The sequence below is a fragment of the Gorilla gorilla genome, chromosome 9 (genome assembly GCF_029281585.2).
Source record: "Gorilla gorilla gorilla isolate KB3781 chromosome 9, NHGRI_mGorGor1-v2.1_pri, whole genome shotgun sequence".
Classification (NCBI taxonomy): domain Eukaryota; kingdom Metazoa; phylum Chordata; class Mammalia; order Primates; family Hominidae; genus Gorilla; species Gorilla gorilla.
The window spans coordinates 22,706,647-22,733,849 of record NC_073233.2 but is presented as its reverse complement, the minus strand read 5'-3'; the positions used below and the strand labels follow the sequence as shown (position 1 = coordinate 22,733,849).

The 27,203-nt window shown below is 34.5% G+C and overlaps 1 protein-coding gene across 15 annotated transcripts in view; it reads left to right on the top strand.

Moving 5' to 3' along the window:
• SOX6 (SRY-box transcription factor 6) overlaps nt 1–27,203 on the top strand; it is a 641,322-nt gene that overhangs the window by 279,322 nt on the left and 334,797 nt on the right. For all 15 annotated transcript variants that reach the window (XM_055355890.2, XM_063710998.1, XM_063710997.1 and 12 more), the window contains one exon: nt 15,633–15,840. In XM_055355890.2, the coding sequence (XP_055211865.1) occupies nt 15,633–15,840 (208 nt within the window). The remainder of the gene's footprint in view (nt 1–15,632; nt 15,841–27,203) is intronic.

The following is a 27,203-nucleotide window of genomic DNA, read 5'->3' as shown; positions in this document are numbered from 1 at the left end:
GGGCTGTGTATTGAGCACCTGCCAAAATATAAAAATCCAGTACTTTGCTACATCTGTGCAAAGACTTTTTGCATTTCTTTTGTATTTTGACAGATCAACGAAAATCGGACATTAGTATCTTTTTTTTTTCAGTGAAATTGTGTATTCAGAATGTCTTTAAGGAGATATCACATGTCATGTTTATTTTTATTTTAATCATTAAGTCTGTATAAGATCCAATGACTAGGGTTTGCAGTGCACTGACTATAACATGAACCCCTTAATGAACTCTATCACTGACACTCACTTACAATTTGCAACATTACTGCATGTTCAAAAGGATATTTTTTCTTGGAGTCAGCCAACGTTCTCCTAATTTGCCTCAGTTTTATGTTTGCCTCAGTTTGATGGATATTTTGTTTTCATTTACTTTACCTATGTACTGCTAGTGTATACCTCATAGTAATGCCAGGGCTGCTCCTGTGGTTTGACTTTTCCTGTCAACTATCCCTATGCAAATACTTCTATATGACCAAAGTGTAGCTTAGAGTCTATAGCATTTACACACATAGGAAAAGTAGCTTTTTGATAATTATTTAAAATAAGACTTGGTTACTAATAAAAAATCTAGTATAATCTAGTCTAGTGTGAACAGTCTGATTGAGCAGGACTGTTCTACTCAGCTTTTATCTTTCTTAATGGATTCAAATGTCATTGAATGTAGCTTTTTTTTAAAAATAAACCTTTTATTAAAGTTGGTCAGGGTTAATCAATGGAAGCTAATCTCGGGACACTAATAATTTCCTGATTAAAGCAGAACTCTATGAGCATGTTTCAGTCTATAGGTGGTTCTGATTAATATATATTTTCTTGTACAGAAATCCTTCTTAAAATTTTTTCTTGCCTAGCCTCTGGGTACATCACTATAATGAAATATGATAACTGGAACAATAAAATTTGCACATTTTTTCATAATGCTTCCAAGCAACATGTAGAAAATAATGTTTATATTGTATAGCGTGCAGTTGTTTATATGACTAATTTGAACTTATTGTGATTAGAATGAAATATTAATCTCAAAGTCCTTCTAGATCAGCAGGAATAAGATGGTGACAACTGTGATACGCAGCATATTACTTTGGGAGGAGGAACCCAGGATTGTGTCTGCACACCTTGAGACCTACCTTCTTTAATTTGGAAAGGGTTGCTTTCCATAAAGCCAACTTTAATATAATGAATCCTACTTGCATCATTTGTTTGAAGATGAGGTTGAAAGGGCTGTCTCTCGTTATTCAGTCAAACCACCTGCATGAAGCAGGAAAGACCCTACTCTGTTCCCTCCACAAATATATCTAATCTTTCTTGAACACCTATAATGAATATGTATTAATTACCTTGATACTAAAATTATTCCACTGTTTGATTGTCCTCTGCAAAAAAGTTTCCTTGCTTTCCAGGAGAAGCATAACCTTTTAAAAGAAGAGCAACTTCAAGCTATTATTACTTTTGTTAATACAGCTTTCAATGTGATGACATATTTATTTTTTATGATATTAACCTTTACTACATTCTCTTGACCCCTAGGCATTGTTTTTTAGGTGATGCAAATTGAGTTCAATAATATATCTGTGTAAACCACATTCTAAATTCCAAAGTATAAATTACAAACCTTTGCTAATAAAATTTTACAATCAGGTTGAAATTAGAAATGAATATTTATGCATTTCATTTATCTTCTTTATATTTCATTAGCACCCTGGAAAATGGAAAATCTTATTTAATAAAATGATTGGAAATTATTTGGTAAACTTTTGCTTTCACTATAATTTAACTCTGATTTGTTTCTACTCCCAGTGTACTGAGAGTACTCAGAAAACAATATTCTCAAATGTCTCAAAATCCTGAGAGGAAGTGTGCCCTCATTCAAGCACAGATAGATTATGGTGGTATAATAGAAGAGATTCTTTTGCTGAGAAATGAATAATTCAAATATTTATATGATAATTACTTTTATTTATCAATTTTTTGGTCAGTTCCAGTGGTGAGTAATAATTTTTTGCATAAGCACTGAGTTAGCCAGGATTAAACTAATGTAATCCATGAACGAATTCAGAAAGCTTTTACTCTTGAGTTTAGACTCAATATATGACTTTCAGTTATATTAATTTATTTCATACCTGGTACGCTTCTACTAAAGATGATTCTCTCATTTTTGTTCTCTCATTGATGTATTTCAGATATAATTGGATTATAGTTTATTTCTTTTGCTTTCTGAAATTAACAGTAAAGTTAGAATTTGGCCCTCCTTTTGGCTACTGTTCTCTTGGATGACACAGTAGGTCAAGGAATGAATCTATGTTTTTGGATATTTGGAAGTTAAGAGGGGAAAATAAAAATTCAGAGAAAAGTTTTTCTTTCCAGAGAGAAAATATGGGCTCTGTGATTGTAGTTGTGTCATCAGTCCAAGGTTGTATGTTGCATTCAGGTAGAGGAATGCACAGCTTCCAGACATTGTGAGGACCTGATGGCAGTTAGACTTTTAATTTGCTGCCTTGTGTTAAATTGGTGACATTTTGTGCCCCATTTCCCTTTTGCTGGAAATGTACGTAGAGATAGGTGGGTGGATGCATGGATGGATAGATCATTGTTTTATAAGTAACATAACCTCTGAGGAATCATTTTTAGTCTCTTTATACTTGTTCTAGTTGTAAGACCTTAAACAAGAGAGCTAGAGATGTTATTTAAAATGTTCTGAATTATAAAGAGTTTCTTGGTAGCCCACCATATGAATTTAACATATTAGAAGAAAATTTGAAGGTACTTTCAGTGAAATCCTCAAACTTAGGAGCTTTACTGGACAAGATCTAGTGAAGAGAGGAGTTTGTTGAGCCCACAGGGTGGCCCTGAGTATGTATGACACATAAAGCAATCTGTTCTCTTGACTCTCTTCTTTAGGCAAACCGGGCCTTGAAAGGACTTAACTGTCAACAGAGTTGCATCTCTATTAAGGAACAAATGGATTTGACAAACCTTGATTGCGCTCTGATACTTTTTAATGTTAGGATTTGTGAGGTATGAAGAGCATACCATGAGTTATTTCTTTTCATGTAAAACACACTAGTTACTTTGCTTATTACAAAAACAACAACAAACTGTATGGGTGTCACTCAAAGGAGGATGAAAAGAAAACAACTGCAGAGGAGGAGAGCATGAGGAAGATTGACCTGACACCAGAGTAAGTGGTTACCTCTTAAGAGGAGCTCTATGGAATCATTTGAGACTCTCCAGGCATAGAAATGTGCTCTGTAAGAATTTGTCCAACATCTCCAACTTCTGCATAATCACTCCCTTTATTTCTCAATGCCATAAATTGTCAAAAAGACATTCTTTTTGTTTGGTAGGGGGTCCTTTTTTTCTTTTTTTATCTGGGGGCCTTAGAGGGAACACAAGTTACCTCCTAGAAAGCCTGTGTTCATCTCTGCCCTAATTTGCTGTGTGACCTTAGGGAAGTCACTTTATATCTCCTGACTTCGATTTCCTCAGCTCAAAAAGGAAAGATTTGAACTACAATGACTGAGCCTCTTGACACTTCTAACTTTCTTGGTTTCAAGGTTAAAATTGGGATAGCCAATTTGACTTAGCTTACTATTGTTTAGATTGAGTATCATGTATATGGTAGTTTGAGTACTAATGAATTGCCAGATGAAAATAACTGTCTAGAGTTGGTAGGCACATGAACCAGTCAATAGTTGAATGTTGTTTTTGTTTGTTTATTTGTTTTAGATGGAGTCTTGCTCTGTCGCCCAGGCTGGAGTGCAGTGGCTTGATATCGACTCACTGGAACCTCCGCCTTCTGGGTTCAAGTGATTCTCCTGCCTCAGCCTCTCCTGAGTAGCTGGGATTACAGGTGTGTGCCACCATGCCTGGCTAATTTTTTGTATTTTTGGTGGAGACGGGGTTTCACCATGTTGGCCAGGCTGGTCTTGAACTCCTGCCTTCAACTGATTTGCCCGCCTCGGCCTCCCAAAATGCTGGAATTATAGGCATGAGCCACTGTGCCTTACCAATAGTTGAATCTTAATAGAATGTTGATTTAATTGCTGGGAAATTCACTATCAGGCCTGCCTTAAAGCTCTGCTTACATGGCATGAAATCTTTAAAACATGACATCTCTAAGGAATTCTTAGTGTCTTAATTCTTGTTGTTCAGACAGTACTGAGTATATTGAGTTTAGGGCACCACTCTTTAAGAGATATATAGAGAGAAACAATTGGAACACACTCAGAGGAGAATGTTCAGACTGGCCGAACTGTGTTTTATGAAGAAGAAATGAAGGAAAAAGGGATATTTTCCCTAGATGAAGAGAGGATAGAAGGGTACTGTAATAGCTGTGAGTATGTATTGAAAAACTGCCATTCTGAATGTTTCCATGGAATAGAAATATAGATTGGAACATGTTTCATATTTCTGTAAAGAAGAATTTTGGACAACCCTCCAAAAATGGAATGGACCACTTTGGGAGCTGCTAAATCCTCTGTTAGTGAAAGTGTTTAGGGAGAGGCCAAATAGTCACTTGTCAAGGAAATTGTAACCACCACCATTTAATGATCACTTACTATGTAATGACACTGTTCTAAGTGTTTTATTTTTATTAATTCATTTAATTCCCACAACTCTTTGAGATAAATTCTTTACTGCACTATTATTATTGCCATTTTGCAGACAAGGAAATTAAGGCAAAAAGAAGTTAACTAACTTGTCTGAGCTTATATGGATGAGAGGTGGAAAAGCTGGGATTTAAACTGGAAAATCTTGCCCAGGGCGCCTGTACTTTGTTAACTATTTTATTATTCCATCTTCTCTTGCACAGGGAATTCAAGTGCTAGATGGGATTGAACAATTGGAGTTTTAAAGACCTTTGAATCTTGAGATTCTAATTTTGTGTGTGAGGCTGGTAGTGTATAGATAATGCAGGGCTTTTCTATCTGCCTGTCTTGACAGGTTTGGGGATGTTTTCTGTATTTAATCTATTCACTATATTTACTTCCATTTATTAAATAGAATGTTAATGAGGCCATTCAACAAACTTTTGGGTTTGTTATTTTTTTTTCTGGGAATTGAAATAACATTTAGGAAACAACAGCTTATTTTTAAAGCCTTAGGAATCATGACACTTTAGCAAATATTGGTAACAAATCTATTTTCTGACACATCTATGAATAATTTTATTGTTATTCAACAGCATAGTAATAGTGATAAGTGGCATATGTTATTTCAATTTTGAGAATGTTATGTAAATCTAATATACTAGCAAATATCAGTTTTAATAAAAGAAAAAAATACACTTTCACTATCATTCAAAAAATGATAATTTTTTCATGAATAATCTGTTGGCAATTAGAACCAAATATAGCATTTTAATTTATATATGCTTCTTTAACCCAATTCTTTTCTTTACAGTATGTCACGTTAGAAAAAAACATACTTTTTTCCTCTGAGAAAGAACCGTAAATGTTTGCAATTTAGTCTTCAGCATATTAAAAAGGTTAGATTTCCTTTGTTAGCAAGAAGTTATTGGAACCGAAATCTTTTCTGTCAGTCAATAACACTATAGTAGAAGGTGTCTTATATAGCACAGTTGGCAAGTAGTTTTTTGTTCATCAAGAAAACAAAAGGTTGTTTAAAGTGGAGAATCAGAAAAAATGTTACATATATTGTCTATGGTATAAGTTAATGTAATATGTTAAACATAGTTGTATATATGTAACTTATATAACATAATTTGGACATTTAATTGAAACTTTAAATATATAAATGCACTGCATACCAAGGAAGGATGGGGTATAGTGGTGGGAGCCATGTGACCTGGCAAGGAAGATTGATCACTAACATGGTTGGGTTGCCAGTCCATGGTAATTTAAAACATAAATGACTTTTGGTTGTTTTTGCTATTGTGTTAACTTCTTTACATAAATTGTAGCTCCTTAATTCCCTCCAGTCAGAGACTACCAGGAACATACCTGTAGCTGAACACATTGGGTTTATTACTCATTTTTAATGAGGGAGAATATATACCATAGTGAACCATAGAACGTCTTAGGAAGAGAGTGTTATATTTGGACCTATTTTAGGGTCTGGGCTTTCTTTTGGTGATTTTGAGTAGGGTCTAAAGAAGAAGAAATTTGTTTTAGATTGAGTGTCATCCAAAACCAGGGCAAATCTATGATTGGATATCTCAATAAACCTTGTCTATAGGGAGGGCAGACTAGGTTGAGGATAACATTGCAACTGGAGAGGCTACAACTAAAATGGAAAACAAAGCAAAACTGACAACATATGGTGCTATAAGAATGAATAGATTTAATTCATTCTTGCTACTGGATACAGGAAAGGGTACAAGTGAATAGTATTCTGTTCTTACAGTTAGACTGGGCAGCCGGTAGGGAAGTTGATTCTTGCAGCTACTTATGCCATTTCCCAGTCATTTCTCCCAACTGCAGTGACTCCCACCTGTATGTGGGTTTCAATTTCATTATATAGGCAAGATTCAACTCCTGACCTATGCTTTCTGACTCTTAATTCCTGACATCTGATCTGACTTTTGCAACCCCAGCCCACTGTTCTCCTCTGCTTGCAGTATGGCTGACCATCCACATTCCTTGTCTAGGTATGGTCGGCAATCCAGCTGAATAAGAGCGGTAGTGTACTGTAGCTGCTCCTGGACACAGTAGAGAGAATCCATATGCAGATAGGATAAATAAGAATTGGTAGTATTCCTAGAAAAAGCAAATTATAAATGCTAAAGTTCCTGGAGCTTTGTGAGAAGCCAGATCTCAATGGAATTGGTTTGAGGTGAACATTGATAATGAAGAAAGTAATGTAGTTTAGTATTTATTATTCCACTTAGATGAACAAGTATGAATAAAAACTTAAAAGGTGCCAGTGGTTATCATGACTGTATTTTCAGAATTGAAAATAGAAAAAAAGGGCAATTGGACAAAGGACATTTGTATTTAATAAAAGTAGCTATCATTTATTGAGTACTTATATGCTAGGCATTATACTAAGTGCTTTATACATGATTCATTTCTCATAGCAACTATTTGAGGATATAATTATAGCTCTATCCTATAAAAACGCAGGGTCTAATTCCCATTCCCTTTACTTTTGGCAAGGCTTGGTGACTCACTATTGAATAGAATGCAGTGACAGTTATACAGCGTGATTTCCCAGGCTAAGTTAGAAACAGTGGTATAGCTTTCGTCTGGCTGTCTCTCGGACATGCACCTTTGGATCTCTGAGACACCACGTAAGAAAGAAGTTTCACTATCCTGAAACTAACATACTGTAGAGAAGAGACCATGCAGAAAGGTCATGTAGAGCTAGAGTAAGATGTCCAAGAAACCCTAGTTATCTCAGCCCCGAACTCTTAAAATGTTCCCAGCCCAAGTACCTTATCTGTGAGTAAAGAAGCCTTTGGCCTTAGCCACTGACTTAACTGTAACCTCATGGGAGACTTTAGACAGAACCACCCAGCCCAGATGCTCCTAAATTCCTGACCTACAGATAGCATTAAGGATAATAAATGATTGGTTTTGTTTTAAGCACTTTGTTTTTGGATGATTTCTTATACAACAATACATAAGTAATACAAGTTACTTCTTGGTAATTCTTGGATTAAGGTGAATAATAAAGTGTAATTTTTGCCTCAAATGTAGATAAACCTCCTTTCTGGAAATGGATGGAAACAAAAAGACTTAGAAGGTAGTCATCATTGGCATTGTGGCATCTTTTACTGTTGAGAGTGACTTTTTTTTTTTTAAAAAAACTGTAGCCCTATGGATTAGAAAAAACATTGGATTTGGTGTCAGAAAACCTGCAGTTAAAGATTTTTACTGGTCCTGCCTATGTGACATGGAGGGAACAATCCTGCTGAGTGTTGTTTTTTTCCTGCTGAAAAGTGAAGACGTAGAATTTGGTATCTAGTTGTTGGTGACATATTTTTAGAATAACATCTAGAGACGAGTGCATCAGAGGAGGATGATGAAGGGTCTGGAAATCATGGCAAATGAGAAATGGGTTTAGAAAGTGCAGGAGTTTTACCTAGAAAAAGGCTATTAATTTGATATCTTCATTAAGATATTTGAACAACTCTCACATGGAAGAGGAAATAGATTGATATTATGCGTCTTTTGAGAGCAAACAGTAAACAATGTGTTGTAATTAATGTCTTAGTCCAATACTGCTGCTAATAACAAAATACCATACACTGGGTAATTTATAAACAACAGACATTTATTTCTCACAATTCTGGAGGCTGGGAAGTCCAAGATCAAGGCACCAGCAGGTTTGGTGTCTGGTGTCTGGTGAAGGCCCAGTCTCTGCTTCCAAGACGACACCTTGACAGGATCAACAAACTGTGTCCTCACATGGCGGAAGGGTGGAAGGGCAAAAAGGAAGTAACTATTTGCCTTCAGCACTTTTATAAGGTTGCTAATCCCATTCATGAGGGCTCTGTTCTCATAACTTAATCACCTGCTAAAGTGATTAGGTCTTAGGCTTTGATTTATGAATTATGGGGGAACATACATTCAAACCATAGCAATAAGTATCTAGATTTTAGCTTATGTGAAGATTAATTTTTAATAATTAGATTTATTAGAAATAATATTTGAGATCCTGCAACTGTAGAAATGCCAAGGAAAGAAATCTTGTTTATTTTTTCTGTGTTTGGTAGAGGGAGACTATAATATACTGACTCTCTCGACATCTTCAGGAAGACCAAAATCTATTCTTTTAAATTACTATTTTTTTCTGTTTCCCCTAAGCATCAGTGTATAAAATAGCTTTTGTTTTTCTTTACTACATGGGTAATATGTTTATGGAAGATGAATTAGAAAACACAGATAAGCAAAAAAGGAATCACCATTTAGGAATCACTATAAATATTTTAATATATCTTTCCAGTTTGTGTATGTTTGTGTGTGGGGGAGCACATTTACACTTATGCACACATATAAATAATTGGTGTTATATTCTAAATACTACAGTATATGCTTTTTTTCATTTAATACATCTTTCCTTGTGAATAAATTATTTCTATGACTTCTTTGATATTTATATTTAAATGTGAAGATGAAATTTATTTTCTGATTAAAAGTATTATTTGTGATAGGACATTTACAAAATATAGAGAACTTCAAAAAGGAAATAAAATTATCTATTGTCCCAATACTCGGAGGACCATTAACATTTTATTGTGTACTATGATCTCTTTTTTTCTGTACATAATTTTTTTAATGATGTATAATGTGCTACCAAACAGTAGATCTTATTCCTTCTATCTAACTATATTTTCATACTCATCAACCAACTCCTCTTTATTCCCCATCACCACTAGCCTTCCTAGCCTCTAGTAACTACTGTTCTATTCACTACTTCTCACATGTGAGTGAGAACATGTGATATTTGTCTTTCTGTGCCTGGCTTATTTCACTTAACATAATGTCCTCCAGCTCTATCCATGTTGTTGCAAATAACAGAATTTTATTCTTTTTTTACTGTAAATAATATTCCATTGTGTATACATACTATATTTTTAAAATTCATTTATCTGTTGATGAAGGTGATGGATATCCTAGTTCCCCAAATTTGATCATTACACATTATATGCTTGTATCAAAACATCACATGTACCCCATACATATGGACAACTATTATGTATCCAAAAATTTAAAATAAAAAAGTATATTAGTCTTATTAATATACTTTGAACTAACAATACATTATGAATATTCCCACATTTCATTAAATTTTCTGCAAGACTATGATTTTCAGTAGCTTCAAAACATTTCATCGTATAGATAAAATCATAATGCCCTCAAATAATTCCTACAATTGGAATAACTAGGTTGCCTATAGTTATTCATCACTGTAAACAACAGTATGTTCAATAGGTATGTTTGTTTTTAATGGCTGTGTTGTATTCCACTGTGTAGTTGTATCATCAATTCCTTATGTTTTAATATCTCAGTTCTAAATGTTTAGCTTAAGCAATCCTGTCATTGTTGGAGCAAATCTTTGCTCTTTGCCTGTTGGATTTTTTGTTTGTTTGTTTGTTTGTTTGTTTTGAGAGACAGAGTCTGGCTCAGTTGCCCAGGCTGGAGTGTAGTGGAGCAATCATGGCTTACTGTGGCCTGGACCTCTGAAGTTCAAGCAATTTTCTCCCCTCAGCCTCCCAAGCAGCTGGGACCACAAGTGTGCACCCCCACACTCAGCTAATTTTTTTTATTATTTGTAGGGATGGGGTCTCGCTATGTTGCATAGGCTGGTCTCAAACTCCTCGGCTCAAGTGATCCTCCTGCTTGACTTCTCAAAGTGCTGGGATTACAGATGTGAGTCACTGTGCCCAGCCTTTTGATTATTTTTGACATATTTGATAATTAGTTGTTTCAAGTTTGTCAGTCCACACATTTAATTTTGTTGTATGCTCTGGAAGCCTATGGAAGAAGCATGAAGTCCTGAAATCCTTTAAGAGTTAAAATTTAGTTACAGATATGACAATTACATGCAAAATAGTAATGAATATTTTATTCCAGTATATTATTAAATGCTAAATTATATGGTTATGATTAAGTGGTTTGATGTGTAGTTTGGAGGGTAGCATGACAGTGAGGTCCAGTATAGTCAGGGGTGCTTCAAGGATGAAATGCAGTTTGATCTGAACTTTGAAGAGTGGGTTGGGTTCAAAGTTAAGGAAGATATAGGGCATTCCAGGGGAAAGCAACAAGACACACAAATGCCCAAAGATTTGAGTAATTTTGATATATTCAATACCATGAGATGGCTACTTAAATTTAAAGCCATTTGAACGCCATTGGTGAACCATCAGTTTTGAATAGTAACTTCTGAAAAATCTGAACAATATTCGTTTTAATGTTTTTTGTTTTTAATATTTACTTTATCTCTTCAAATACTGGAAAACATCTTAATTAAAATTCTTGTTTTGCCAATATGGAAAAACTGCTTTTTCTTTCCTAGAAACTTTTTCTAATAACTATTTTTGATACTACTGTGTACTTTTTCAATCATCTACGTATATTTTACATATTGTGCTTAATTGATTTCCAGTGAAATGCTCTTTAGATTATCTGAATCAACATGGCTTTTTTCCTTTATTTGGGACTAGGATACTTTTAAATCATATTTTGAAAATTTTCTTCACTGTTAGGTTTGGTGGGGCTGCTGAAGTTAGGGGTTGAAAGAAAAGAAATTTATAGTACATTTCCTTTGAATAAACTAATGTTTACTAACTCAGTGCCCACATGTTCTTCTTTTTTGTGATGTTCATGTGTTTAGTCGTGTTAACAGTGGTTGTTTTCAAAAGAAAAATCAAAAGAAGAGAAATAATCTCCTTTATGTTATTTTGAAGAATCACAACCAGCTTTAAAAATTTTTTACACAATTATATTCACATTGTAATATTAAGGCAAAACACATTTATATCATTGTTCTTTAGGGAGCAGTATTTCTTAAAGTGGGATCAGGACCTGTGCATCGGAATCAGTTGGGTTGTTCATCAATATTCAAATTCCTTGGCCCCCTCATTGTGGAAGGTGGTATGGGGTGAAGGAATCTGCATTTTAACACACTTGCCAGATAATTCTACACATTGAAGCTTGAGAACCACTACTTTAGGGAAATATTGTCTCAAGTCTCTTCACAGCAGTGCTGCAGTGACATGCATTAAGACTTGGTAGATATTATCATTGGACATTGGTTTAGACCATTCTCACACTGCTATAGAGAAATACCTGAGACTGGGTAATTTATAAAGAAAAGAGGTTTAATAGCTCATGGTTCTGCAGGCTGTACAGGAAGCATGGCTGGGGAGGCCTCAGGAAATTTACAATCATGGCGGAAAGCAAAGGGGAAGCAGGCACATCTTATGTGGCTGGAGCAGGAGAAAGAGAGAGAGTGGGGAGGTCTACACACTTTTTAACAACCAGATCTCGTGAGAACTCACTCATTATCATAAGCAAGGGGAAAGTCTGCCTCCGTGATTTCATCACCACCCACCAAGCCTCTCCTCCAACATTGGGAATTACAATTCAACTTGAGATTTGGGCAGGGACACAAATCTAAACCATATCAGATATTTTGCCTCAATTGATGTGTCATTGGACCTGTTCCGTTCTTAAGAAATTACAAAATAATCTGGGCTTTTTTTCTTAAGAAAATTTACTTTAAAGTTACATAGCCTCCTTAAAAAAACCAGAGATTCTTTGTCAAGATTTTTTTTAAAGTTGGCATTATTGACTTCATATTAGACAGTAACCTATTATAAGTTTATTAATTTATGTGCCCCTTTTACTCAGATGAATTGCTTACAGACTTCCACTTACGAAAGGTTAATATTTGTTAGGTTTTAGAAAGTTAAAAAGTGATGGCTGGAAATGGTAAATTTTGCCCCCTCCCATTGTTGTTAAGCATGGTATAACATAACACACGACTTAAGCCATTTGTTTTTATTTACTGCCTATTTTTACAAGTTGGTGACATATTGCAAGTAATTCTTGTGGCTTTTGTGGGGAAATCATGACTCTCTAGCCTCTTGCTCTCTGCTGCTTGATAGTGTTGAGCCACTTTGCACAGATTATGGGGCTAAGAACAGTGTGGGTCATCACTGCAATAAGGAACCCATGGTTATTGTCTGTGGTGCAGGATGGCAGTGACCACATTCCCATGAGTAAACAACAAGTAACATAGTCCAACAAGTACATAACAATGCGTAAATAAGATTGTTTGGCATTAGTCCTGATAGAAAAAAAATGGTACTCTTTGGAGCCTAAATGCTCTCAGGACAATCTAAAGTTGTTACTAGGCTGGAGAGCCTCTCTTAGCATCTTTCAATTTCAGTTTGGCAATGATGGGAAAATCTCCTTTATTATAGTCAATTGCGAGTCATTTGTAGGTAACCACTTCCACATATTACTGTTTTGACTTGTTCTTCAATCCCTTACGTTGAGTCAGGGTTTTTTTTTTTTTTGGCCATAATGTGACAATAATTGGCATCTGAAATAAAAGCAACTGAAGTATGATTGATCAAATGGTGATTATTAATTCATAAAAGCCTTGGTCAGATGTCTAATATGGACTTTATTAAGAGGTTTAATGGCTTTGACAAATACATCTCTGCATTTTCATTCACACAAGTGGAGAATGAACTGGCCATTCCAAGGAGCCACATACTAGCCATGACTGGCATCTAAAAGAAGGGGTTCCTCTGCATCACTTCACAGAATTCTTGTAAACATTAAGTGAGATAAAACATCTTTCCTGGAGGAAGGAAGGGATCTAGAAGATAGATAAAGAAGAGCTCTCTTTCCTGCCCTGCCCCATTTATTTTATCCTTTTCCGTTTATTTCAGCATAAATATATTGAGCTGCTCTATTCTGGGCATTGTACTAGCAATGGGTATGCAGAAAAAATTAAGATTTATCTCAATAAAAAGATTCAGCTTAATTGAGATATAATATATATACCATATAATTTACCCACTTAATGTATACAATTCAATGGTTTTTAATACATTCCCAGGTTTCACAAGATTTATCTTAGTTGGAGACTCATGAACATTTTTTACTTCATAATTCCTCAGTTCCAGAAGGAAGACAAATCTCTTTAGTCCCACTCCCAAATCTGTTCCTTCCTTCAGGAAATAGTATCTACCAGTTATTAAACACCACCTCAGTATTATGAGCCCAGCACTATGCCGTGGTGCCTTACAAATATAATCTCATTATGTGCTTTCAATAATGCTGAAAATCCATTGTATCCCACCTTATATACAATGACAATAATCCGAAATACCTAGCATTTGTTGAGTACAATTATTATGTCATTTAATATATGTAGAAATTTACTGCTGTAGATATCATTTTCCTTTTCTCCCCTTTTCCCATTAGTTATTAACTGTGTAACTTTTGCCCCATGCTTGTCCTCAAGTTCTTGACTCTTACTGGGCTTCCTTGTGAAGGAAAGAGATAGAGGAGCAATTAGGATTTTCAGGAGTCTGATGGTGATTAAAAGACTGGCTGATTTACTTTATACACTTTTTTATATAAATATAGGGAGAGAGAATACCCTTGTGCAAACAGATAAAAGGTGAATACAAGGCTGCTGAAGGGCTATGGCAAAATAATAGCTGTTTCCAACCCTCAGTTTCAGTTTAAAGAAATATAAAAATATTTTATTTCTATGAACTTTTAGGTGTTTGTTTTCCACCTACGATTTGCTTTTTCCTTTTCAGCTGATCCATCTAAACCTCTTCACAGTTAGCTAACTTCTCTATACTATGAAGTAATTCCTGCACAAATATTTCTATAATAAGCCTGTCCTTTTTTTTAAGAAAAATATTTCTCACCTGAGGATAAACTTGTCCTTTTGTAAAATAAAAAAAAGACGTTTATAAATCATGCTGCTATAAAGACACATGCACACATATGTTTATTGCGGCACTATTCACAATAGCAAAGACTTGGAACCAACCCAAATGTCCATCAATGATAGACTGGATTAAGAACAGGTGGCACATATACACCATGGAATACTATGCCGCCATAAAAAAGGATGAGTTCATGTCCTTTGTAGGGGCATGGATGAAGCTGGAAACCATCATTCTCAGCAAACTATCGCAAGGACAAAAAACCAAATGCCGCATGTTATCACTCATAGGTGGGAACACTTGGACACAGGAAGGGGAACATCACACACCAGGGCCTGTTGTGGGGTGGGGAGAGGGATAGCATTAGGAGATATACCCAATGTAAATGACGAGTTAATGGGTGCAGCACACCAACATGCCACATGTATACATATGTGAAAAACCTGCACGTTGTGCACATGTACCCTAGAACTTAAAGTATAATAATAATAATTTAAAAAAGACATTTTTAAATGCCACATGAAAAATGTGCTGAAGTATCAGTGGTAAGGATAAGGAATAGAAAGAGACTTCTGTAACTTTGGACAGCTGTGTAGCTAGAAAAACCAAAACAAAACAGTCTTCTCCAAACCCCAGCACACAAAAATATTCATGTTGGCTAACTTTCTGGCACTGATTTAGATAATTTCTGTATTTTCTGGTGAACAATGAACATTGGCTACTGAAGCTAACTTTTCTACTTGTTCTAAACTAAAGGACAGTGTTTTTTATGATGTACTCCTTTTTATGCTGTGGGAAGAGTGTTGCTACTAAAAGTGTCCAATTAAAAGAAAAACTTTACCAAGCCTAATAATTAGTCATTGAATCTGAACTAATTTGAATGAAAGGTGTAAATGAGTAAGGGGTTGAAATGCTTGTTTTTGAAGCACTTAAACTGCTTTATATTTAAAAAGCTACACAGTTTTAATCTGCAACTTCACATTAGTTCCTTTGACAATTGCTTCTTTAATGTTTTGTTTAATCGGTGTTGTTCAATCAGAATTGTATTTTTTATTTGTCCTACTAAGTTACTTGTATTTTATTTTAATTAATATATTTTATTTGTCCTACTAAGCATCATATACTGTCCTCAGTTTGGGATTTTTTTCTCCAGTAGCATGCAAAGAAACGTATATTCTAATGGTTTTATTTTATTTTATTTTTCTAGGAATCAGAGAATAATAAGTTATGTTCCCTATATTCCTTCCGAAATACCTCTACCTCACCACATAAGCCTGACGAAGGGAGTCGGGACCGTGAGATAATGACCAGTGTTACTTTTGGAACCCCAGAACGCCGCAAAGGGAGTCTTGCCGATGTGGTGGACACACTGAAACAGAAGAAGCTTGAGGAAATGACTCGGACTGAACAAGAGGGTATGTGTAGACTTCACTGTTGGGCTCTGCTTTTTTTTCTTCTAAAGATTCCAGGCCTTAAAAAAAAAAAAGTGGGATTTCAAGGGTCAGAGAAGTGCATAATTGGCACTAGCTAGGAAAAAGTTATTCAGAGGTTACTATGGTGATGGCAGATTTTGATCCATTAGGAGTGTTAAACAGATAGCTCCGTTTTTCTAAAACTTTGTGCATTTTATTTGGTTCTTAAGATAACAAATTAAGATTTTAAACTGACCATAATCCTACTCTGGAAAAAGACAACAAGGGATTTTTCCTAACTGCAACTTTATTTTTCATTTTTTCTCCCCTATTTCCTTTTGGTGGATAGTATTTCTTTATAAAAATGTCAACTGTTTAAAAAGCAAAATTAAAAAGATTTCTCTTCATTTTTATAAATATATTATTTATCTCCTAACATTGTAGAATGGAGAGTTAGAGGGATTCAAACATTGTTAAAACTGAAAGTATATGAGTGACTTCTTTGATACATGACATCTCTTGCAACATCCCACATCTACCTTCTCTACTCTGTACAAGAGTTCACTCAGGTTCATGTACATCCTAGAAAACAAATGAAAGAAGACTCTCCAATAATATTTTTAAACAAAGTAAATCAAGTCTAAGTGATGGTTATACTATGTTGCACTTTTGGTTTTTGTGTACAGATTTTAGGCCTTAAAATGTAGAGTAATTAATAGTTCTGGATGTATTACTAGCATTGCAAGTTAAATTGAGACTTTTGTGATACTATAGACAAATTGGGATTCGATATTAGGGAATTTTTCATGTAACTTAATTTTATTCCTTTGAGGGCTCAAAAACTTAAAAGATTCCAATTAATTTTCATAGAAGTCTTTCTAAAATATATTGCATGCTTCCCTGTTTTACTAATCAGGTAATATGACACAAAATGTATATATTTTTTGATGACCTAGGGTCATAATACAGTAGACTAGGAACTTCAGTACCCTTCAAACAATTAAGTCACCCTGGGTAAATTCTTCAATCTACTCGAGCCACAAAATTTAAAATTTGGTTACTGAGTTTGCAACTTAAACATTTTGAGGATTAATAATAATAATGAATATGTCTTGAATTAACTGTAAACTATATAAATATTAACTATAAACTTATACATTTGACTTGTTGTATTATATTATATATAACATATATAACTGATATATTATAAATGTCAATTATTTTACTGTGCTATAATAATGCCCCTAGTGATCACTGAGATTATTAGCACTTTGATTTTATGATTATTTTTCAATTATGAAACTTAAGAGTTTTTGTGTCTGCTTGATATATATATCTTTTTGTATATATGTTTTTTTTGGTGTGTGTGTTGGTTTCTCCTTCAATATCAGGTTGCAGGCTATTATTTCTTGCTTAGTTGCAAATAATTTCTAATTTTCTCCTATTTACCTATAGATTATAAAATTAGATAATCAGGACATTCTGGACTGTATTTGAAATATGAACAAGTATGTTCTGGAGGTGTTGCTGAGAGATTCTGGGAAATACATATGATCTTTAGTGCATGAACTACATGCTGACACTTTTGGCTTCTGAGGCTTTGTTGTCCACATTCTTGGCTATGTTCTGAATAATGGGGATTGCCAGATAATTATCTACTGAATAAGTAAGATCGCTAGATTACTTTTAATTGTGATCCACCAAAAGATGGTTTCAGTTCTATAAGTAAGTGGGTTTCAAAATACTTTGGAGGAGCCTTTAATGTAAAAATAAAGGCATTGATTGATGATGATTTTTTTCCTGAACTACTAGGGAATTTTAAATCATTTTTTCCTTGCAAATAATGGTTAATTTTCTCTTCGTCCTCTTTGTTACCATGTGTTACAGTTGATTTTGTATAAGAGAGACACTTACAGAATGAGACAGTAGTCCTTTAAGAGTCATTTATTACTGTATTTCTACTAGTAATGAATGTTTTCATACTCTACAGATTTTTTTTGCAATATGTATGTTTTAGACATCAGAAATTCAGGCATCTTTAGTATATATTAATGTATGTAATATAAATATATTAAATGCAGATATTAACTGACCAAAAACATGCTCATCAAATTTACCAATCTCACAAATCTGGAACAGTGAATATAATGGATTAAAGAAACAAAACTTAAAATGTTTTGACAAACTGAAACTATGAACTTAAAAATAACCTACCAAGATAAAATTTAATAGATCTTATTATCAAGTTCAGAAGTTGTGACCCAAATCCCAACTGCACAAGTAATTACTGAAGAAAATTCAAATAACAGCCAGATGAATGATTAAAAAAAAAAAACCTATGAGTTTTAAGTGACAGAAAATGCAATGGGGTCAGCATAGTGAATATTGCCGAAAAAATTGCCAGTGCTATTTCAGTCAGCATCACTAGAAGTACAGTATGATGCATTCAAGAGTTGGTAGTCCCACTAAACTCACTGCTCAATAGAATGTTTCTGAAGTATTGTGTTGAGTTCAGAATTACCACACTTTAAGAGGATCTCAAATGCATTGGGATATTCTCAGAGAACAACTGGTATAATCGCAGAGATGAAATTATATAAGAAGAAGAATGGTTGAAGGAATTAGTAATACTAACCCCAGAGAAAAGAAAATCAAGGATGACATGATGGTGTCTTTAAAGATTCAAGTCACATGGAGGAGGGATTGGGTTTATACTGTCTAGCTTCCTGGGGATAGAATACAGATCAGTGACAAGAAGTTATGAGGAACCTGATTATGGCTGATAAGACCAACTAGCTAACAGCTGTAGCTGTCTATATGGAATATTCTCCCTTGGAAGATAGTAACTTATCTATCCTTAGAGATATGCAGCAATCTCTATTGTCATTTTAATAGAGGTGTTGTAGAGGACAGAAGTTTGATCTTTTTTCCAATGCCAAGACTATGAATTTTTATGAACATTCTTATAAAATATTCTACAGTTTATGGTATATCTTTTTTTTACAGCACTTTTCAAGGACTACATAGTATTGTGATTATTTTTCTACATATTCTTCTTCTGTGAAATGCATTTTATTAAAACTCAAGGATTCTTAATTTTTCTTTCTGTGAATCCCTTTGATAGTCTAGTGAAGCCTACAGATCTTTTTTTTAAAAATTATTTTAAATGCATAAGGTAAAATACACAGATTACAGAGAAAATGAATCATATTAAAACAGTAAATAGGCCAGGCACGGTGGCTCACTTTGGGAGGCTGAGGCGGGCAGATCACGAGGTCAGGAGATCAAGACCATACTGGCCAACATGGTGAAACCTCATCTCTACTAAAAATACAAAAATTAGCCAGGCATGGTGGCAAGTACCTATAGTCCCAGCTACTCGGGAGGCTGAGGCAGAAGAATTGCTTGAACCCGGGAGGCAGAGGCTGCAGTGAGCTGAGATCATGCCACTGCACTTCAGCCTGGGTGACAGAGCGAGACTCTGTCTCAAAACAAACAAACAAACAAACAACCAGTAAATAATTTAAAACATTTGTGATATGGTAGAATATGCTATTCCACTAATGCATTAAGAAAACAAGATCTTATAGAGGGCCTAACAGTATAATAATTTTGAAATAGTGATAAGCGTAAAAGATATTTTGAGATATCTCCAAGTATAATGTAATATAAAATATCAATTGTGATACTATTGGTGACAATGTCATAGGAACCACAAATACAGTGTGGTTTGTTACTTGCATCCATAATTTAAGGAAATGTAAATTTTCAATACAGTCTAGTGAAAAATAATTTTTTCACAAAAGTTTAGAGACCCCTTGAATTCTATCTATGTCTGCTGGAGTCTGTGGACCACCAGTTAAGAATCCCTATGCTAGATGATATGGTACACCCATAATGAATAAAACAATGGTCTCTAACTTTTAATAATTCATATTCCAGTAAGAGATATAAGGCATATAAAAATGAACTCTAATTCAGTTTCTAGTATATAATAAATTCCATAGAGCTATATAGATAAAATATTATGGGAATTTACTAGATAGAAAAATTACTTCTTCCTTGGAAGCCATTGGAAGGTTCTGTAGGGAAATGGGTCTTAGTTGGTCTTGGAGAATGAAAGGATTTATATAGACAGAAATTGAGAGGAGAAACATTTCAGGCAGAAAGAATAGGCAGAGGACTTTAAAACGGCCAACAGTTCAGGTTCTAAATTAAAAAAAGAAGATGCATATGGGATATAAGACTGAAAAAGTAGGTTGTGTTCAGATCATGGAGGCCCTTTGACTCTTGCCTAAGGAGTTTGAACTTTATATTGAAGGCAATGGAGGAACCACTGACTGTTTTTTATCACAATAAGTTGGTGGATTAGAACTTTCTTTCAGGAAAGTTAATCTGGCTGCACTGTTTAGGATGAATGGGAGCAGGGAGAGACATTAAGGAAATTGTTTCAAGCTAGAGATAATGAGGGTCTGCTGAACGAAGGCAGCAGAAATGAGGAAGGAAGGGGGATGCATGTGGAAAAGATATTAAGAGATAGAATTGTTAAGAGTTAATGTTTAAGTGTAGAGACCAAGACAGAAGAATGGTTCAAAGAGTGCTCAGAATTTTTAAACTCTGGGCAAATAGGAACGTGGTAATACAATTAAAAAAAAAAAAAGAAGGAACATGTTTTGGACATGGGAGCAATGAGAATTTTTTTATTCCGAGTTTGGTATCTTGAGTTTGAATCCTAATTTTGATTATCTACTTGGCACATAGTATAGAATAGCATAATGGGAGAACAGAAATAATTATAGAAAGGGTCATTAAAAAGTTTAGGATAGATTTCTGCTTCTCAAATAATTATATTCTAGGTCTAAGGAGGTATAACAGCTCCACCAATATTTGCCTGACATTGATCCTTTAAAGTTCCAGGTCCATCTCCTCATTTGGGATGTATTATCTCATTGGACACCTAAAAGTCTTCAAATGCATTACCCACCTCTCCCTCACATCTACTTCATGGTTTGAGGGCCATATTTCATGATTAGCTGAGAGACAAGCCTGTGTGATTGACATGATAAATGATTACCTTTCTTGCATTATTCTTGTTCTGGAGAATATTTTTACTCTTTATCAGACTAAATACCTCTCCCTCATTTGCCCTCATCTACAAGAACTGATCTGTAAAAAGTTCATTATGGTCCTTTTAAAAACTATATTTGCATGATGAAACAAAAACTCTCCAGGCAGATGCTTTGATCAACCAAATTGTCCAGTGTTTAATCTGCTATTCCTTCAAGAAATGCCCTCTCCTGAGCAGTGATTTGACCAGATTGTAAAACATTGTTGAACAAAGGCGCTACATCTGAAGTGCCCCTCTGAAACTGAGACTTATGGGAAGATAGGCAAAGTTTCTGTCTTTTGTAAATTTAACTTTGATTTAGTATTATAGATTGGTAAATTGGTATGTAGGTAGGTAGACAGATCCATAGATGGATTGAATGATTGAATGTCAGAAACCACCTTTTAAAACATTGGTAGATAGAGTGTACAGGAAAGCTTTGATTAATAGATTCAGGTTAAGATGCTTCCAAGGCTAAAATTCTTCAGCTATAATAAAATGATGAATTTTAGTTATCCTTGTATCACCCGTCTTGTTGCCAATATAGCTGGGCTCTAACATAAGCGACAGAAAATGAATACTTTAAAAAGGACTTCTATATCTAAATACATATATTTAATCAGAGAGTCCTTTGGCTTCTGAAAATAAGTTGTCTAATGAGAATTTCATTTGAGCAGCTGTGACTGAGGAGGTCAACAGGCACTGCCTAGGAGAATATGGCCCAGCTGGTTAAATCTGGTTGTTGTCGTGATTTAAATGGTCAAGTGCTGCTTGTAATCCAGGACCGTCTGTTTGTAAAGGGAAGAGTGAGTGCTTCAGCATAATGTACAGCTGTTTTAATCTCTCTTTAATAATAGTGCTTCAGCCACTATCATGTCTTGTGTATCATACTACTAAGTATATGATCCTAGGCCGAGGGCCCTGGTTTGAGTCAGGTTCTGGAGTCATGTGAGATTGCAGGAAAAGGGATACAATGATAAAACTCTCAACTGTCTGACAAAATAAAACTAAATTCCTGACTCTATGGCTCTTTTTAAAAACTTATTCTTTAGGTAATAATTACTGTGATTAGGAGAGAGTGATAAAGCTTGTAGTTAGGTAGAAATATTAGAATAAATGAACTCTCTTTGTTAGAGCCATAAATGTAATGGAAAGTATGCAGGCTTTGATACAATTCCATAGGACATACATTGGTCAGAAATTAGAGTATTTGCCCAGTGGAATTGTGTGCTTTCTGCTATCATGGTAATAAAAGTATGTGGATTCATTTTACTGTGCATGTAAGAAGGGACAGCAGCATTTGAGCTTTGAATTCCTGGTGGGACAGGCTTTCCAATGGATTATGCAGCTGTTTCCCAGCACAAGAATGAGCATGTGTTTATGTGTATATCTGATGGATTATTATCATTGTTCACATCTCTAAACAATCATTTGTATTTCTACATATATTTTCACTGAAATATATTTACTTTGCTTATAAGTTGTGTTTTGCTCCTCTGATAGACTTTGCTCTACTAAAAGAGATATATGGTATAGTTTAAACAATGAGGAAATTCATTTTTAAAAGTCATGTCTTTGAGCTAGATCTGAGTTTGAATCTAAGTTTTAATATTTAGAGAGACAGTATAGCCTACTGAGTGTAGACTCTGGAGCTAGGTTGCCTGTGTTTGAATTTCACTTCAGCATTTCCTAGATGGATGACATAGAGCATGTTACTTGATCTCTCTGCTTCAGTTTCTCAACCAAAAAATGAGTATCTTTACAGTGTTATAAGGATCAAGGTTTTCATGAAGACGAATAATTAGTTAAGGCAACTAAAGCATTTAGAACATTGCCAGCTCAAAGTAGGTGCTCAATAAATGTAGCCAGCATTATTTCCTGGTTGTGTGACTTTGGACGAATTAATCTCTTTGTGCTTCAATTCCCTCATCTGTAAATCTGTATGAATGATACCTGCCTTGCAGGGTTATTGTGAGGATTTGACATATTAATATATACAATATTTAGCTTCTGTAATTATAACTATTACTAGTATTGCTATTATAACTACTATTGCTGTTATTATTTGAAGAAACTTTTAAAAAAGAAAAATATTCTAGGAATCTCATTCTGTACCACAGACAGAATCGTAGGAAATGTCCCATGGTGTTAAGGGATTTAGCATTTGGCAGCAATGATGTTCTTCTGTTCTGGAAGAGCAATTCAGTTTAACTCTCTTTTCAGGCTATTTGGAAAAGCTAATACTAAAGTTTCCCCACTGAAAGCCAATCATCCCTTCTGAAAAATATGTGGAATGTGATGGTGTCAGTGAGAGAGGTTGGTAAAGCCTTGGATGAGGTTTTTAGATAGTAGCCAGTTAAGAGCAATGTGTTTCTGTTAAAGCAAAAAATCTATTAAAAGCCCATGTTTTTTTTTTTAATTAACATTCACACCCTGTGAGAGCATCACAATAATTTTTAAGGCAAAATTTGTGGATATTAGGTTTTTACCACTATTCTGATTGAAAGTTATATTGGTGAAGCACTTATAATATCCCAGATTTAAGCCTTGTTTTATGTCACTCATTAAAAGGAAAATTTGGAAAGGTTTTGGATTTTTGCCTAAGAAACACTTTAAGTATTCATTAAAACACCCAAAATTGTTATTTCAAATAAATTGGAAATTTCAAGTCATTTAAATGCTGGTTTCCTAAGACCACTCATACTTTTGGTGCAGAAGCGATTGGGTATTCAGAGCAATGCTGATACAACTTCATTTAAATTCATTTTTTCTTCTCTTTAAAATCTTTCCTCCCAATAATATTTGTGTCCTTGTTCCTGTTTTAAAAAATTTGTATCATATTCATAGTAAATACTTACCTAGTACCAGATAGTTTAAATAAACAAGTATTTTCTGAAAGTTTTGTACAATGATATTTAGGGATTATATTGAGGAGCTAGAACTATTGGTTTTTGAATTATGAAAAGAATTATGTATAGTCTATTTTCGTGTTAAGTATATTTGCATTCTATTTTTTTTTTGAAACTGGTCTTCCTCTCATATTACCTTAAAAAACTTGAGCCAGAATTCTGTGAACTCCAGACCTTCTGGGAAACTCTTCGTTATTTCTATTTGCTATATGTTTTGCAACCTCCATTTACAGTTTGGGTAATGTATTATTTGGCTGAATCTTTTTCTTAACTTCAATTTGTGTGTCTCTGCCTTGAAAATATGCCTCAGATTTCTTGCTCATTTCTATCTCCTCAGATTTAAAAATTCATTTGAAGTTTCTTTCTCTAAGAATCTGGGGAACAGATGCAGGCAATTGTTTCTGATTTTTCCTGTTATTGAACTGTGGAGCTAGAAGGTGCTCTCCTGGCATTTTGTTGTTTAGAAAGAGGATGCAGCTTTCTGATGGTTTTATGAAATAAGTTATAGTCTCATATGATTTTGAGCTTGTGGAGGTTGAGTGGATCATTAGCATTTTGCATTTTTCTATTGAAAATTCGTTAGACTGACTTCTCCAGAATTTATTCTGGGAGTCTCAGGAAATAATAGGGGACAGTTTTGGGATCTGTATTCTTTCTCCTTGTACAATATATATGCAACATCAAAAGAAAAAATGAAGAGAAAAGGAAGTGGTAAATGTAAACATTTATTTATTATGTAATATTTGATATGTATATTATAAACCATAAAGGTAAAACAAACACTTGTGAACTCAACATCCAACTAAGTAAAAATTTCTAATACTATTGAATCTACTTATGTTTTCTTCACCTGTCCAATCTTTGTTTTTTTAATCTACATTTTTGCCAGAACTTTGTTAATCATTATCTGCCTTTTTTGTTTTAAAATAGTTTCCAATTGGTCGCTAAATAATGATTGTTTAGCCTTGTTTTCAAACTTCATAAAAATGATGTCATACTGTAACCTCTTGTGACTTGCTTTTTATTCTTATATTCTATCATCAGTTTTGCTGTGTGAACTTTCATTCATTTTCTCTTCTGTGTAATCTTCCATATACTATTCCATGCTATGCTATATAGCAGTATATTCTCCTGTTTATTGTTTCTGGACACTTGGACTTTTTCCAGTTTTCTGCTGGTGCAAACAATAACATATGAAGATTCTTGCACCTGTCTTCTGATGCACATGTGAACAAGTTTCTTCTCTAGGGCATTTCCCCAGGAGTGGAATTGATGTTGACGCATTTTTGTGTTCTTTTTCCACTCTCTTGGAAAACATTACACAAAGAAGTTGCTGCTGCAATATGTGTGTGTGTGTGCACGCGCGTGCATGCATGCGCCTGTGTTAGAATTCCTGAAAGCTTTAACTGTCTATACCTTTTGGTTCCACCTTCCTCAAAATGTCTAGTACAGGCTTTTCTTCATCACTGAGCTTTTCAGAAGCTCAGCAAGAGCCTTTGATGGACGCTTCACTGCAATTTTCCTTTTTCCTTTTGTTGTATCTGAATACAACAGGCTGAATGTCTTTAGCCCTCCTTTCAACTAGGAGCACAAGAATATCGTCGTTCTTCTACTGGACTGTGATTACTAGGTTTGTTAGGAAACACTTTTTTCCCTTTTGATCCTTTTTATTGATGTTTCCAGCACAGGGTGTGGTTTTAGAATTAGAGTAGTTCCTCATCTCTAATTGCATCAGGTTTACAATAATTTTTACTTAAATACTTACTTCAAATGCAAAATTACAAACCTATTAATTATTGCCACTGTTCTAGCCAACCATTTATATTGAAATAGACATTTTTCTGGCCAGTCGACATTAGCTGGAAACCTTCACCTCTCTCTCAGAATGTTTAACTTGAGAATGCTTACAGATATTGGCTTGGGATTGATGTGCATTCTTATCCTAACTCTTTTTAACTTATTAGGTTGTGTCTAATAATTAATTAATTTATCTAAGCACTAGTTTCTTAATTTATAAAATGAGGATGTTGGTCTAGATAAGCATTAAAGGACAATTTGTAAAATTCTATGCCATTTTGATTTTCTTTTACAGTTTGTATCCAAATTTTAGAGTTTACTATCATTACTTTTCTCTTTTAAACTATTTTCAGTTCAAACTGAATAAATCTCATGATTCATTTTCTTTCATTATGCTTGAAATTGTCCTTTTCTATTTCCAATTTCTTCTTTCTGATGTTAGAATTTTTACAAAGATAGAGATAAAAGCTTCTATCCAACTTTGATATCTGAAACTGTCATTGTCCAATGAAGCACTTACAGACAAAGTCATGGCTTCAAGGCTGTGGCTTAATGCTGAATATGTGTGGTGCTCAGACCTATCGTAGCTTTCTTAGTTGATGTCTTGAGTTTAAGTATAACTGAGTAGCTGTACCTAGAACTGAGAGGACAGACAAGTACTCTCACAATGAAGTAATAGAATATATGCCATCCACTAGCATTGGGAGTGCAGAAATTAGAAGACTGTGGATTCCCCTAATTGCTCTCAAATAATGAATTGAAAATGAGTAAATACAAATAGGTGGCTAGAAAAAAATTGATGAAGGTATAATGAAGAACAACTGTGAAAATATGACAAAATATTGAATTATTTGCAACAGCACCATTACAGCGGCAACAACAGCAGCAGAATTATTATGTTAATATATATACTTTTTGAATGACAGTAACCTATAGTCAAAGGGCAGTTTTTAAAGAGTGGCTAACAAACTGTGTGCACTGGGATTCCATTTCACTCCAAAATGCCTTTACTAGCTTAACTGGAGCTTTCTAGCTTATCCCCCAGAAATATCTCTTATCTTGTACATTTTGCTTATGTTATGGACAGGGGAGAGATGGAAAATTTAAGAATTAAAGCATAAGCCACATGTTTTGGAACTATTTTTCTTTGATTTAGGTAGAAGAGGTAGACAGGAAACTGTCTTATGTGCCCAATGTACATAGTCCTAAAAATTATTCCTTGGTTTTAATTTAACTCTTAAGCCTTGACCCTGATTAATAGCAGAAAGTCTGGTCTCACTTCTAGGTAAATCAGGAACTTCAGTATTTAACTTTAGTCATTTAGAATTATGCCCCTTTTGCTTCTTCTTGGTGTTATCTAATATCCAGAGAGTTTAGGCATTTTATTGGCATTGGAGCATTGGTATCTGGCTAATGATATCAATTTCTATTATGCCTGAATAACATTCATTGCTTAAAATCCTAACATATTACTCTGGCTTTCAAGCCCCATTTTATATTACTTTACTCTTCTCTGCCATGGACGACTCCCCTCCTCCTTAAACATGTCTTAG